At 36.8% G+C, this 16,333-nt stretch overlaps 1 protein-coding gene across 1 annotated transcript; it reads right to left on the bottom strand.

Annotated features, from left to right (window-relative positions):
• Positions 1–1,114: 1,114 nt before the first annotated feature.
• LOC117985984 (uncharacterized) lies at positions 1,115–3,063 on the bottom strand. Its single transcript, XM_034972786.2, has 2 exons — positions 2,950–3,063; positions 1,115–1,619 (listed from the first exon to the last, which is right to left on the bottom strand). The coding sequence occupies exons 1-2, from the start codon at positions 3,035–3,037 to the stop codon at positions 1,135–1,137; spliced, it is 573 nt and encodes a 190-aa protein (XP_034828677.1). The 5' UTR covers positions 3,038–3,063; the 3' UTR covers positions 1,115–1,134.
• Between the last annotated feature and the right edge of the window lie 13,270 nt (positions 3,064–16,333).

The following is a 16,333-nucleotide window of genomic DNA, read 5'->3' as shown; positions in this document are numbered from 1 at the left end:
ACGTGATTTTCGGAAAAAGGAATTTTGATATCGAGTGTTAAAAGTTATTTTAATTTAATTGGCATAAATAATATTTGGCTCGTATATTTCTAGGTAATGAAAAATGTATCCATTAGCAATTAGCACGAATAAATGTTTTCGCAATACGAGTTCGTAGAAAAAATAAAGTTTCACGTATTTTGCTTTGTAAAAAACCAATTTTTATTGAAATATTATTTACTAAAACAAAAACACGTAGAAAATCAGACTACCATCTATAACGAGGGCTCAGTCAAAAATATTAGCTAGAAACAATTGATATAATATAAACGTTTCGATGGTGCAGTAGGTAGGTACTAATCCGAGGAACATTTGCTTTTGCAAACTCATATAATATTATTTTATAACAGCACTCACTACACTAAAGGTTCGTACGCACCTGAGCGGCGCGGCGCGGCGCTTCAGCGAGCTGCACGTCGCGGCACAGAGCGTCAAAATATCATTTCTATCATTTTGTATGGCGCATATCGCACTAGAGCGGCGCTGCACAGCGCTTCACCGCGCGTTGCCGCGCGGCACGGCTGGAGAGAATATTTTGAAGCGCAGCGAAGCGACGCGCAGTGCAGTGACGCTAGTGCGACATACCCAGCGGCGCGGCACGGCGCTTCGCGCTCGTACGCGAACGGGTATAAAAGTGACGCGCAAGTGACGCGAGGTGCCGCGTACTGAAGTTGTAGTGCGGTAGGCACCGTCGAGCGGCCTGAGGTGACGCGTTCTGCAGTCGGACTGAAGCGCCGCGCCGCGCCGCTCAGGTGCGTACGAACCTTTACGTACTCACATAATCCCATACGAATGACAGAGCCAAAAAACTAAAGCTAACCAACCATTTTGAGTCACCAACCAATCACAAACGAACCGAATGTATATTTCGTCTTTCAAATTGAATCACGAATGTTTTTTGAAACATGTTTTTGGTTGGTTGGTGACTCAAAATGGTTAAAGCCCACTGAGTTTTTGACACCATACAGATTTGATCTGTTTCAGCGGATTAAGCTTCTGGATCATTATAAATATCATGGATTTCCGCAAAATGACGTTATTTCGCAGAAACGCCTCTTTACAACCCTGGACCTGCCTTTGGAACCTAATAATATATTACGTTTTTATTGCAAATTCAGTGTTCTTAACCGGCCGAACGATTTTCACGTACTTCGTTCTAACAGCACCTATCTCAGGCTTATATTTTCCCACTGAAGTTTGTCTTGTAGTGAATATCACTTTATGTCTCTCCGTTGCAGTGCTCATCTCATCGAAACTGTGCTGTTTAAGTCCAAAATCGTTTGCGCGTTTCCTTAAAATTATCTCGAAATTCGATAGCTTCATGTTCTTCTTTTTCAATGGAATATTGTACTTCTTGGTTTTGTTATTTATTCGATGCTTCAGATTTTTGTGCTTGTTTTTAATCAAGGTGTCTACTTTTACTTTGTAGACAATGGAAACGTTTTTCTTTGAAGCCAGGTCTTGGATGTCGTTGAGATATTTGTAGAATGTTGACATAGCGTTTTCCCCTTTCACGTCGAAATTAATCGGTATTTCTTTGAGATGTACCGACGGGGTTTTAATTTGATTGTGATGGTGTTCTGAAAATAAGATAAATAGCTTTTGAAATTAAGTTGTCAAAGTTAATTCATAAAACTTAATTGATTGATTTCGAAAACTGTGCAAGTCATATCCATACTTCCATACTAATATTGTAAATGCGATAGTGTGTCTGTCTGTCTGTCTGCTAGTTTTTCACGGCTCAGCAGTTTAACCGATTTTGATGAAATTCGGTACAGAGTTAGTTAGACATAGGCAAATTTTGTCCCGGAAAATCAAAGAGTTCCCACGGAATTTTTAAAAACCTAAATCCACGCGCCCTTTTAACTTTTTGTGTCAAATGTCATGTAAAATACGATTTTATTCCTTATTTTAAAGGTGTAAACGGTACTTTTGACATGACAGTTGTGAGTTGACCCATAGAGTTAAAATGGCGCGTGAGGAGTCATTTTGCATACGGACTATAAATAGTTTTTGAGATGAAGTTAATTATTTATCAAGTTGTCAAAGTTAATTCATAAAAACAAATTTATTGATTTCGAAAACTCATATTAAGACTAAACTTCACCGCGTAACATTTCACATTAGGAAACTTTGCTTGAAACTAAAAAGTTTTCAGTTCGATTCCTGATTTCTGAAAAGATAACGACTTTTTGTGTGAAACCGATTTTAACTGCAAGCCAAGGATAAAATGTTTTTTGTTTTATCATTGACATGTTCATGATCAACCCATTGCCAGCCCACTTCTGAGCATGGGTCTCCTCGGAGGTTTCAGGCCATAGTCCACCAAGCTGGCCAAATGCGGATTGACAAACTTCATGTACCTTTGAGAACATTAGGAGAACTCTCAAGCATGCAGGTTTTCTCGTAATTTTTTTCTTTACCGTTAGAGCTCGTGATATTTAACGAACGCACATAACTTCGAAAAATTTGAGGTGCATGATTGAACCCTCAACGTCCAGAATAGAAGGTGCACGTCTTTACCACTAGGCAATTGCGGCTTTTGAAAGTCGTGAATCTCTACATAGTATAAATTAATAAAGTCGCTTCCTGCGTCTGTATGTATGTATGAACGCGTAGATCTTTTAAACTACGCAACGGATTTTAATGCGGTTTTCACCAATAGATAAAGTGATTCAAGAGGAAGGTTTATAGCTATAGTTTAATTCTTAAAAAATTAGAGATCCCTAGAGAAATTGAAGTAATGTGAATTAGGTCGGAAAAAAATCCTCTCATTTGAGAGTTTCCGAGGCAAATACACCTCAATGACACCACATTAGTATCTACATTGCACCCATGCGAAGCCGGGGCGGGTCGCTAGTTGGTATATATTATGTAGTAGATATATGAAGTATATAACTCTATTCTTACCTTCAAAATAAGTTTGAGCTGCAACATATCCAATAACTACGAAAACTACGCTAGTACGTGCAAAAATATGACTTCGAGCGGGCCCCATGGTGGCGTCTGTTGCAATTATCCTCCGAACAATGATTTATATCACCGCAGGTGGCTTATATCGATTACGCGTAAGAGTAAGAGTAAAAAACGTAAACAATGCCATTTGTTCATATGGCCGAGTTGATTAACCCTGCAATCTGTTCGGGTCGTAAATTAGATTAATTTTATTGCGATTTTGCAGATGTTTCTTATGAATGCGATTGAGGATTTGTTTTTTTTTTATTTTTGTTTTTAGGAAACTGATTTCTATCATTTACTAGCTGCCCTGGCGAACTTCGTTCCGCCTAACAGTCGATTCAATTTTTAGGGTTCCATACCTCAAAAGGACAAACGGAAAACTTATAGGATCACTTTGTTGTCTGTCTATCAAGAAACCTACAGGGTACTTCCCGTTGACCTAGAATCATGAAATTTGGCAAGTAGGTAGATCTTATAGCTGACATTTGGGGAAAAATCTGAAAACGTGAATTTAGGGTTAGATCACACAAAAAAAATTAAATTGTGGTCATGAACTAATAATTAGTATTTTCAACTTTCAAAGTGAGTGACTATATCAAGTGGGGGTATATGAAAGTTCTTCACCTGTACATTCTAAAACAGATTTTTATTTATTTTTATGCATCATAGTTTTTGAATTATCGTGCAAAATGACGAAAAAATACGACTGTAGTACGGAACCCTCATTGCGCGAGCCTGACTCGCACTTGGCCGATTTTTTTAAATTTATCTCTCCGTAAGAACCATCCTCGTACTTCAAGGAATATTACAAAAAAGAATTAGCGAAATCAGTTCAGCTGTTCTCGAGATTTGTGATGAGCAACACATTTAGTGATTCATTTTTTTATATTATAGAGATGAAGCACGAAGTAATGCAATTGGGTATTTGATTACATCAAAATTAATTATTTCTCAGTGATTATCAAATATAGGGTCTTCCAAAATACGTAAAATCCACGTACTTTGTAAGTTTTAAGTGTAATAACAATTTTAAATTATCGATTAAACTAAAAAAGTACGTCATTATAATGTGACGGCACATTCCAGTATTTCATAGATACATCATAAAATCAAGGTAATGACAAAATTTCGAGTTTCTAAGATCAAACGGTCTAAGCTATGCGTGCGTTGATTGATCAGTCAGTCAGTTTAGACAAACCACCGCTGTTAACAATTAAAAGCATCTCTGGAACTCAAATCGAAAATATTTACATTTAATTCGAGGCTAAAATCAAATAAACCAATATTTACTACTCAGAACTAAGATCGTTACAAAGTTAAAATGGGATTCTGATCATTTCGATTTCGATTTGCAGTGTAAATATTTTACCGCAACACAATAATCGGGGAATTGTGTAACTAGGTACAATAACCTTACGTCCTTGCCTTCATCTAGGTACATGAACTTAAACTGTACCTATTCCACCCAAAACATAAATGTGAAAAAGGAGCCAAGTTCTATATCAAGGAAGTGAGGTATATACACGCTGAAATTTTAATGGTTGTTTTCCCGAAGCGAAATGATTTTGTCATGGTATTACAATCGATTTATAAATATAAAAAATATTAGTGTCAAAAATGTCAAATTTACAAATCAAATAGTTTATGCCGTATCACTTTGTGCGAGAGCTTATTTTACTCTAAACTTTTTCACTTTATTAGCAGCGCGATTCAAGTGGATGTACCGACCTACTATTCACGTTACGTCTAGGGAGTTACTCTTGTCTCTCACACTTTCGAGCTGTCAATTTTTTTTTAACTAATTTCAAAATAAAAACATTTTTATTTTATAAGTTTAACTCATAATTTCGATAGTACTACTGAGGGCAAATCGTTCTGCTGCAAGAAGACAACCAATAAAATTTCTCACCGTAAAAAGCTTTTTTTTTCAATGTTTAGCTGCCCCCTATAGGATCTACGACCGCTGTAAATTATTAAATCGCTCTTCAAAGTACACAATCTAAATTTTAGCAGTAAGTACCTTCATCATGGCCTTATTAATTGCTATTTCTCAATAACCACTGTCACCCGTGATTAATGGCTTTTAAAACTAAATCTAGATAGCACAGGATAATGAGCTCTATCTCTTCAGTCATTGCGGTTATATTAGTTCGCAGGAAATTGCACAAGTCTTCCAACCAATTAGCAGTTGTAACTAAACGGCCCGAAGCTGTCCACTAATTATCACAACATTTATTAATTCGGGCGCATAAATCAAACGATATCATCAGAGATAGCAACTATTATAAGTAAATTAACACGCTTGAGTTACTGTTGAAGGTCAATTAGAAGAGCAACCGCCGAGTTTCTTGCTGGTTCTTCTCGGTAGGAACGGCATTCCGAACCAGTGGTAAATTAAACTAGTTAACGATTCAAAAGCACTTCTAATAAGTCTACTTGAATAAAGATATATTCTATTCAATATTCTATTCTATATATCCAAGGAACAAAATATACTTCCATATATACCTACTCCTAGCACAAGCTTGACGCTTAATTGGAGAGGAAAGGGGAATATTAGTCATTTAAAAAATGGCTAATATTCTTTTAAAAAAAAAATAAAAAAAAATATCCATTTAGCCCGGTCAATTTAGACATCCAAGATTACAAAAATTCACACTTGGCTGAAAATTGGTAGCATTATTCAAAACACTTTTATAAATGAAATGTGAAAAGTCCTCATCGATCCGACACCTGGAAAAAAATTCACTCGGGGTCAAAGGTCACAAAAACAGTCAGTCAGTCAGTCAGAACTTTGAATTTTATATATGTATAGATAGATTTACTATTTCTTCAAAAGCACTGCAATCTAAATATATAAAAGAGAATTAATACCACTCACTCACTGACTGACTGACTGACTAATCACGAAATCTCAGAAACTATAAAGCCTACAAACTTGAAATTTGGAAAGTAAGTTCTTTCTAGGACGTAGGTGTCAGCTAAGAAACGGATTTGATAAATTTCCCCCCCAAGGGTGCGAAAGGGGGGGTCGAAGGTTGTATGAAAGTCCTATGTTTTTGGAGTTAGAGACGTGAAAATCGACATTTAGGTTATTAGCTTTAAATAATAAAAATCTGTATAATTCAATTTGGGAAATTACCCCCTTAGGGGTGGTAAAATAGGGGGGCAATGTTTTTATAGAAAAGTTTTAACAATTGTTATTTTTACTTGAAATTTGAAATGTAAGCTATTTCTAGGGGGTAGGTATCTGATAAGAAAGAATCTAACTAAATTTCCCCCCAGTAAGGGAGTAAAATGCTGGTGGAAGGGTTATATGAAAATCCTATGTTTTTGATGTTAGAGATATGAAAATTGGCATTTAGGTATTCTGGGTGCCGTGTCTTAAGGTGAGACTGAGTGAGTAGGTAAGTGAGGCCTTTTGCAGCGGGAAAATTTCAGATCTCATGAGAAACCAGTACGCGGACGAAGTCGCGGGCATCTGCTAGTTTTTAATAAATTAATCGCTCCTAAGAGTTGTAAGCTTTATTAGAATTTAGGATCTTATTACTTGTGCACTAACATTCAGAATTGTGTAAAATGTTAATTCGTTTATAACTTTTCAACCAATATTAACCGTCGCAAAATCAACGGTCCGAGGCCGTCCACTAATTATGGCGACAACATTCGTTAATTTGAATTTGTAAATCAAATACCATTAACATATCATTAACCTGTACGTTTAGTATAAGATTTTACGTCTCGCCAACGTTGATAGTATTTGAGAGTCGAAACACAATAACGTCCAAGTAAAATGGATCGTAAGATCCTTGAATTGAATTCAAAAATTCAATACCACTGATTTTAATTTTGCAACGTTTCCGCTTGGAGCACTGGCTACTGCCATCTACTGATGTATAGACGAACTAAAGCTTTAAAACAAGGCTGGGATCCAGTTTACTATTTATCGCTGAAGTGTTTCGATACTATCAACGTATTACGTATCAACGTTGGTGAGACATAAAATCTCGTACTAAGCATACTGGGTGTATTTAATTCATTATTGATTTCAATTTTCATTACGTCGATTTTTTTGGCATATTATAGTTGAAATTAAATTAATTACGATTCGTTTTTAACCGCCTTCCAAAAAGGAGAAGGTCCTGAATTCGGCCCGTTTTTTTAATGTACCTATGTACACCGATTATTTCGAGGTTTCTGGACCGAAATGATTTTTTTAAAAATTAACAGTAGAAGTCTCTGTGGTAGTGCCATAAAAAATTCTAGATCCAACTTCGTAAAGTCGTAAGTTAACTTTGTACCGAATTTCATCAAAATCAAATGTTTCTGCTATAAGATCTACCTACCAACCAAATTTCATGATTCTAAGACAACGGGAAGTACCCTGTATGTTTTTTGACAGACCGACAGACATACAGACAGACAAACAGACAGACAAACAACAAAAGTGATATTATAAGGGTTCCGTTTTTGCTTTTGAGGTAATTAATGGAAAATGATTTTTATTGCATTTTAAACAGTTTTTCAGTCAAGTGCCATATTTTCGAGTCTCCAACAATAAATGTCGTTTATTTTTTTAACCTTTTTCGCCTTTTTAGCTTACCTATCGCGGCGAGCGGACCGTGTCGGGCAATTTATAACGTGATGATACGAAAACCGTGTTGTTTAAATAATAAAGCGGTTGTGTACTCCACGTCCACGGGCAAATGTATTAACTTACGTACGCTTAAATGACGCTGAAAATAACTTCACTTCACAATGACGGATATCAGTGTAGTTTTTGTTACTTCAAATACAAATATAAATATATAAAAGGAAAAGGTGACTGACTGACTGACTGACTGACTGATTGACTGATTGACTGACTGACTGATCTATCAACGCACAGCTCAAACTATTGGATGGATCGGGCTGAAATTTGGCATGCAGATAGCTATTATGACGTTGGCATCCGCTAAGAAAGGATTTTTTAAAATTCGACCTCTAAGGGTGTGAAATAGGGGTTTGAAAGTTGTGTAGTCCACGCAGACGAAGTCGCGAGCATAAGCTAGTACAAAATACAAATACAAACTTTATTGCGAATCTGGGTAAACAGAGGAGATGTTACAAGAAAAAAAGGTGCAGCCAAATTCTACCTACTAGCATGCAATATGTTATGATAATATGCCTAACAACGTGTGCCCAATTTTGATAAAATAAGGGCCTGTTTCACAACCTCCAGATAAGCTTTATCTAACGAATAAATTTGACGTTATGACAGTTTTTGTATTGAAAATCCGTCAAAGTGTCATATTTATCCGATAGATAAAGTATATCTGGCGATTGTGAAACAGACCCTTATTCACATTAAATACTTAGTATACCTAATGTATGATTTTGTTATATTTTATATTTTTATATATTATATTTATATTATAATAATATATATATTATAATTATATTTTGGTATAATTTCTGATTTTGTTCGATCTACTAATTTTTTATTTTAGTTTGATAAATGAAATTTGACATTATAAAATTGTACCTAATTATTATTATGTATTTTGTTTCTAATTGTGTTTGACTATTAATATAATTTTCTTTGTTCACTGACTATCAATTATTTTAAAAATTGTCACTCAAAAATATTTGCACACTATTAATTTAGTAGAATGTTATGGCCTCTGATTATAGTGTAATTTCCATCTTTCTTGTACAAACATTCTTGCAAATAAATGATTACTTATTTATTTATTTATTTATTTATATTAGTAAGTACTTAGTTCAATCTAGGTAATTTACTTTGGAAAATGTCGTGAGTAAACCTGGAACCCCGAAATTCTCCATCATAATACTATCAAAGGTGTATAAAATCATCCAATCCGAACTTAGCTGGCCGGAATATGACGTAAACTTCTCATTTCCTGCTTGGTCAGTGTGCAACTTAAACTCTTCTCATTCTGAGAGAAGACCTGTGCTCTGTAGTGGGCCGGCGGCGATGGGTAGAGCATGATGATGATCATTGCATGCTAGCAATATGTTATGATAATATGCCTAACAACGTGTGCCCAATTTTGATAAAATTAGTCACATTAAATACTTAGTATACCTAATGTATGATTTTGTTATATTTTATATTTTTATATATTATATTTATATTATAATAATATATATATATTATAATTATATTTTGGTATAATTTCTGATTTTGTTCGATTTACTAATTTTTTTATTTTATTTTGATAAATGAAATTTGACATTATAAAATTGTACCTAATTATTATTATGTATTTTGTTTCTAATTGTGTTTTTGCACACTATTAATTTAGTAGAATGTTATGGCCTCTGATTATAGTGTAATTTCCATCTTTCTTGTACAAACATTCTTGCAAATAAATGATTACTTATTTATTTATTTATTTATATTAATAAGTACTTAGTTCAATCTAGGTAATTTACTTTGGAAAATGTCGTGAGTAAACCTGGAACCCCGAAATTCTCCATCATAATACTATCAAAGGTGTATAAAATCACCCAATCCGAACTTAGCTGGCCGGAATATGACGTAAACTTCTCATTTCCTGCTTGGTCAGTGTGCAACTTAAACTCTTCTCATTCTGAGAGAAGACCTGTGCTATGTAGTGGGCCGGCGGCGATGGGTAGATCATGATGATGATCATGCTGAGGCATGTAGGTTTCCTCACCGTTAAAGCAAGTGATATTTAAAACTTCTAAGTTCAAAGTTTTCATAAAACGTAAACTTATTGAAAAATCCCCTATTACAATGTAAAGGATTATATTTTAAATGATAAGAAAGCTTGGGAATGAGTTGTTTACCAGCTTTGTGATAGTTCTAATAGGTTTCAGTGATTTTGTAAAGTGGTGAAAATATTTTTTTATTATCACCACATATTTGGTTTTCCTCTTATTTGGTTAAAACTTTGTAAATGGGCCAAGTAAAACATGTGAATAGCATTACTTTTATTGCCTTTTTTAAGCTTTTTTCACGTCGCATATTGTGCTGTTTTTTTTTAATTGTCGAAACGCAAGTGTCAGGCCCGACGTGTCGCGGTCAATTTATGGAATGTCGACGAACAAAAAGTGTTGTTTGTAGGTTGTAATAATAAAGCGCTTGCAGTATAACTCCCGCAAATTGCTAATGCGCATTTTTTATTTCGGCGTAAGGCCGTGAATTATGAATACTAAAAAAACTTATTTAAAGACTTAAATATTGTTCGTAACGGTTTGTGCGTAACACTCCGGTGTAATTAAAAGACACTCAACTAATTCCGCTCCTAATGACAATCTTGGCAAAAAACAAAAAGGTTTATAAAAGTTCCTCCGCATTCTATTTCCAAAATAGTGCTTGTTTCTTGATCTGTGATCTCAGTCCTAATGCCTTTAATTATTTCATTGATGGATGCACTTTGGCTAAAACCCCTTTGACGAATGGGCGTTTCCCTTTCAGAAGTAAAGTCTATAGCTGTCACCCTAAGTTTCAGATGGAATCTCAGTTTAAGAAACGCTCTAAATTTTTTTGACATAAAGTACCTACAAAATAAAAATCTCGGGACAGTAAGAGTTGAAAAATCTGTTGAGTCCCTATTATATCAAATAAGGTAGGTGTTTATAGGTAAAGGAAAATAAACCGCAAAGTACTCGAGTGCCAAGCCGCCTCCAAAAAAATACATATCCGCCTCGGATTAAAGGGCGCAAAAACAAGCACAAATCGAATCTCAATTCACGCCTAAAGATTTTTTCCGCATAATGAAATGTTGGAATTTGCACGCAGTTGGCGCCTATATGGCAAAGAATAAGATTATTATAGAAGGTACTTTTCTATGTTTATATATTTTACCCGGCAGAGTTTGTTGTGGGCTCTTCTCAAACCTGGGCGCGTTTGGAACCATCATTCCTGGTTGGTGCATGGGAAGTTGGAGGGTGCATGGGAAGGCTTGATATAAAACATAATACATATTATTATCAATTGATTGCTAAGCAAAGCACCTATCAATTATTACTTTACCTCAACGCATCAACGTATCAGAGTTAAGACTGTTTTTTACGACGACGACGACAATATGACTTTAAGCAGTAGGTACCTATGCGGCAGTTTATTGTATTTCTTTATTTGTTTAGTACCAACCCTTAAAACTAAAACATTGAAAGAACATGCAACATGAGGAGATTCTTGCTGCATTTTAAATTAATGGTCCAAACGCACTGACGCTGTGTTGCGCTACGCGACGTGGCGCTGCATTCAAATTGGTTGAACGGATGGGCTGTGAAAAGCTAGCAGACAGACACACTTTCCCATTTGTAATATTAAGTATGGAGGATCGTATATTGTACCTGGACGACACTTCTTTTTTTCGCATAAGCTATGCCTTCTATTTTATTGGAACACCGCACTCTTAGATTTATTCCTGGAGAATAAATTGACGAGACAAATTTCCCTTTTCAAGTGATTTACGGACAGTTTATGTCACGTCGCCTCAGCTTTATGTGAATACAGTTACGAGAAATACCGGCATTTTCCGAGTTCAGACATTCAAGATAGATAATATTTTGATTTACGATAGAATTAGGGTCGACTGTGTTGAAGTGTGTTGTGTTTGTTAAGTGTGTCAAAATTCATTAAAGTAATTAATAGGGATGAAGACTCCAATCATCGGGATCATCGTATACCCCCGGAATGTAAGCTAACTCTGTACCAAATTTCATCAAAATCGTCAGACAGACAGATATGCTACACACTTTCGCATTTATAATAATACTAGCTGAAGCCCGCGACTTCGTCCGCGTGGATTTAGGTTCTTAAAGATCCCGTGGAAACTCTTTGATTTTCCGGGATAAAATTAGCCTGTCTTTCCCTGGGATGCATGCAAGCTATTGCTGTTCCAAATTTCGTCAAAATCGGTTGAACGGATGGGCCGTGAAAGGCTAGCAGACAGACAGACAGACACACTTTCGCATTTATAATATTAGTATGGTTTAGTATGGATATAGATTCAATCAATCAATTAATCAAATTATTTATTGCTTACCAGCTTATGCTCGCGACTTCGTCCGCGTGGACTACGAAAATTTCAAACCCCTATTTCACCCCCTTAGGAGTTGAATTTTCAAAAACCCTTTCTTAGCGGATGCCTACGTCATAATGACTATCTGCTTGCCAAATTTCAGCCCGATCCGTCCAATAGTTTGAGCTGTGCGTTGATAGATTAGTCAGTCAGTCAGTGAGTCACCTTTTCCTTTTATATATTTAGATTTGGGTTTACAGATGGTTCTTAGACATATTGTGATGGTACAGCCAAATCTAAATATATAAAAGAGAAATACCACTCACCCACTCCCTCAGTCACTGACTAATCAAGAAATCTCAGGAACTATAAAGCCTACAAACTTGAAAATTGGCATTTAGATATTCTGGGTTCCGTGCCTTAAGGTGAGACTGAGTGAGTAGGTTAAGTGAGGCCTCTTGCAGCGGGAAAATTTCTGATCTCATGAGAAACCAGAAATTTTACGCGGACGAAGTCGCGGGCAACTACTAGTACCTTATATAGCTACAACAGTCCCGTAGGTGTGCAGAGTGCACGTATAGACTTGCGCCGTGGACGCTCCCGCGTCAAGATGCGCAGGTCTGGCCGTAGCTTTAGCTGGTGTTCGCGGGTAGAGAGTGGAGTTACGAGTAATTGCCATATTCCTCGGGTTGCGTGTAAACATAGCGGTACGAATCCATAAATCTGCGGAATTTATTATATTTTTGCTTCGCGTGACGTTGAAGTGGTGATTTTAGCGTCTCAAATTCTGAGAACATTTTTTTTCTTATGGATAAGCATGAGTATAAAAAAAACCGGCCAAGTGCGAGTCAGGCTCGCGCATCAATGGTTCCGTACTACAGTAGTATTTTTTCGACATTTTGCACAATAATTAAATGCACATGTTTTAGAATGCACAGGTGAAGGAAGACCTTTCGTATACCCCACTTGATATAGTTATCTTACTTTGAAAATTAAAAATATTAATTATTAATGGCCACAATTTAGTTTTTTTTGTGTGTTGTAACCACAAATTCACGGTTTTCAGATTTCTTTTATAAGACTTACCTACCTGCCAAATTTCATGATTCTAGGTCAACGGTCCCTGTAGGTTTCTTGACAGACCGACAGACAGACAGACAGGCAGACAGACAACAAAGTGATCCTATAAGGGTTCTGTTTTTCCTTTTGAGGTACGGAACACTAAAAATGTTACATAAACGTGGCTGGTTTCATAAATCATGTAACATTATGGTTATAGTGTAGGCTGTATTTCACGATAATATAACAAAAAATAAAAATTTCTTACTAAGCAAATTGAAAAAATTTAGTTCTCTCCTCCGTTCCACCCTTCAAGGCTTAACTTTTATAAGACGAAAATTAGTACCTACAAGTACAGTCAAAGGCCAAAACTCGTTTAGCACCTTAATGTAAGGAATCAAAATAAAGCTTTTAAGTATTTATTTATTTTAGTTTTGGGAATTTGCTACTCGAATTCTGAGGCTGACCGTACATAGATGTAAGTAACTACATAATTATTTATTATTTCAACTCTCCGTCTAATACGGTTCATGAGATACAGCTTACTGACAGACATGGGCAGACGGATGGGCAGTGGAGGCCAATGGGACCCCCGTTAGCACCCTTCAGGTTTTTATTATTCAGATACAAGTTAGCCCTTGACTGCAATCTCAACTGGTGGTTAGTGATGATGCAATCTAAGATGGATGCCGGCTAACCTGGATGGGGTATGGCAGTTTTTATTAAACCCATACCCCCATACCCATACCCCTTTGGTTTCTACACGGCATCGTACCGGGACACTAAATCGCTTGGCGGCACGGCTTTACCGTTAGGGTGGTAACTAGCCACAGCCGAAGCCTCCCACCAGTCTAGGCCAGAAATTTAGAAATTAAAAAATTCCAAGCCGGGAATTGAACCCGGGACCTCCCACTAACAAGACCACAGCGCTTCTGCACCAGGGAGACCGTCAGGTACGGAAGTCTAAAAATGGAAAATCTACGAAACCTTTTAAAAGCTGTTGTACTTACATTACCTATTGAATTCAATATCTTTTCAATTTCTCGGTAGCGTAAAAAAATACCAAAATACCCGCTTAAGATAATCTCTATCTATAAATAATCTCATTCAAAATGTAAGAGAACCTATAAAACCTTTTAAAAGTTGTGTTTTATTCATGGTTTTTGTACACTTTAATTGACTTTCGACTTCACGGGTCCGTTAAAAAAACCAACCAAGTGCGAGTCAGACTCGTGCATCGAGGGTTCCGCACTACAGTCGTATTTTTGCGACATTTTGCAGGATAAATTAAAAACTATTGGGTAAAAATAATAAAATATCTGTTTTAGAATCTATACAGGTAAAGATCTTTCATATGATACCTACACCAATTTAGTAATCTTATTTTGAAAGTTCAAAATACTACTTATTAGTTCATGAACACGTTTTTTTTGTTGTGATGTAAACACAAATTCACGGTTTTCTGACTTCGCTTTACGTGTGCTATTAGACCTACCTACCAGCCAAAATTCGTGATTCTAGGTCGGGAAGTACTTACCTTATAGGTTTTTGACAGACACGTCAAACAGACATAGAAAACGAAGTGATACTACTAGTTCCTTTTTTCCTTTTGAGGTACCTACGGAACCCTACAAAACGAAGAAAAGTTAAAAGGCGCGATAATCGGTAAAGTTAAACGAGTGCCTGTCAACGGCTTTAAAGGCGAGTGATTACAAAGTTTCATTCGGACCAGGGTTCAGGAGCTCGGGTTGTGATCACGATTAATGACTATTCTAAAGGCGGTAATTTCTATAAATAGGTCGCTACAGGAAGCACTGCATTTCCTTATCGAGCTACTAAGTACTTACTAAACTACCATGCTTATCTGGACAAGGGAACTGGTTACAGACCTAAAAAAGCGTGGGTGACGTGCGTCCCCTCGCCTCATACCCTGATTGCCATCTCGACCTCCAGCAGTACATGACATCCTGATGTTCAGCAGTGGATGTCCATCAGGTGTGGACGACGATGAGTAGATCAATTATAGTAGGTGCCATGTCGACAGAACGTCAGCTGCAGAGTCCGCTGCCACGAGAAAAAGGGTTAAATGTGCCCCTCTTCTGAGGAAATACCTCTTTAATCCACTGGCGGTAGAGACGACGGGCTGCTGGGGCGAGCAAGCGAATGGTTTTGTACGTGACTTCGGCCGTCGTCTAAGGGAAAGAGGCTGCGATCCGCGCTCTGGCTCTGGGGCCTACCTGGTCCAAAGATTATCCATCGCCATTCAGCGTGGCAATGCTGCCAGCTTGATATGATATACCCCTTTGGCCCAGGGACAACTAGGGGTGGAATTTTTGATGACGTTGTTACCGAATAATAATTTACTAGCTTATGCCCGCGACTTCGTCCGCGTGGACTACACAAATTTTAAACCCCTATTTTACACTCTTGGGGTTGATCTTTAACTATGAGATTTTAACATAATATGAGCTTAATAAAATATGTAATACTGCTAATTGCAAAAATATTAACTACAAAACTTCTTTATAGACACTTCAAAACTAACAGAGTTTCATCCAAACTTCAAACCCCTATTTTACCCCTTTAGGGGTTGAATTTTGAAAAATTCTGTCTTAGCGGACGCCTACGTTATAATAGCTATCTGCATGCCGAATTTCAGCGTGATCCGTCCAGTAGTTTGAGCTGTGCGTTGATAGATCAGTCAGTCAGTCAGTCAGTCACCTTTTCCTTTTATATAATATATAGATATAGATTAGTTTAATTTTAGTTTTAGTTTTAAGAATTTTTTGACATTGTAATTTAATTGTAGAATCTCAAAGAGAACTAGCTCTTTAAATTTGAAAATTCCAGTCCTAAAAAAGGGGTAGGGAGAAACTAGAAAGACACTTAAAAGTATACGTACGTAAAGGTACGTAAGTACAATTCACCGGCATTTTCGTCATATCTGGAACAACACAGCCCCAATACCGTTTAACCTGATTCAATATTTCGCGCAACGGGTAACGGGGCCGGGCGTCGCCTCCAGAAAGTAATTTTCGATAAAACAATATGTCGTACGGCCGCGGCCGTTCCCCACATCTGTGCCGTGAGCGATTCCCCACAGTTCCCCACCGCGCGTGTTGTTGCCTGTTATTAAACCTAAGAACGAATTGAAGCCTTTTGACACACCACACATTCACGCACGTATGCGTGTAGTTTTTATTTATTTCTACCCGGCTGCGGTGAAACTCAAAAGGAGGGATAGCCCTCCTTTCAACATGTTATCCTTACCTAAT

Source organism: Maniola hyperantus, chromosome 10 (assembly GCF_902806685.2).
Source record: "Maniola hyperantus chromosome 10, iAphHyp1.2, whole genome shotgun sequence".
Classification (NCBI taxonomy): domain Eukaryota; kingdom Metazoa; phylum Arthropoda; class Insecta; order Lepidoptera; family Nymphalidae; genus Maniola; species Maniola hyperantus.
The sequence above is the reverse complement of the archived record's forward strand: the minus strand, read 5'-3'. Positions and strand labels throughout refer to the sequence as shown.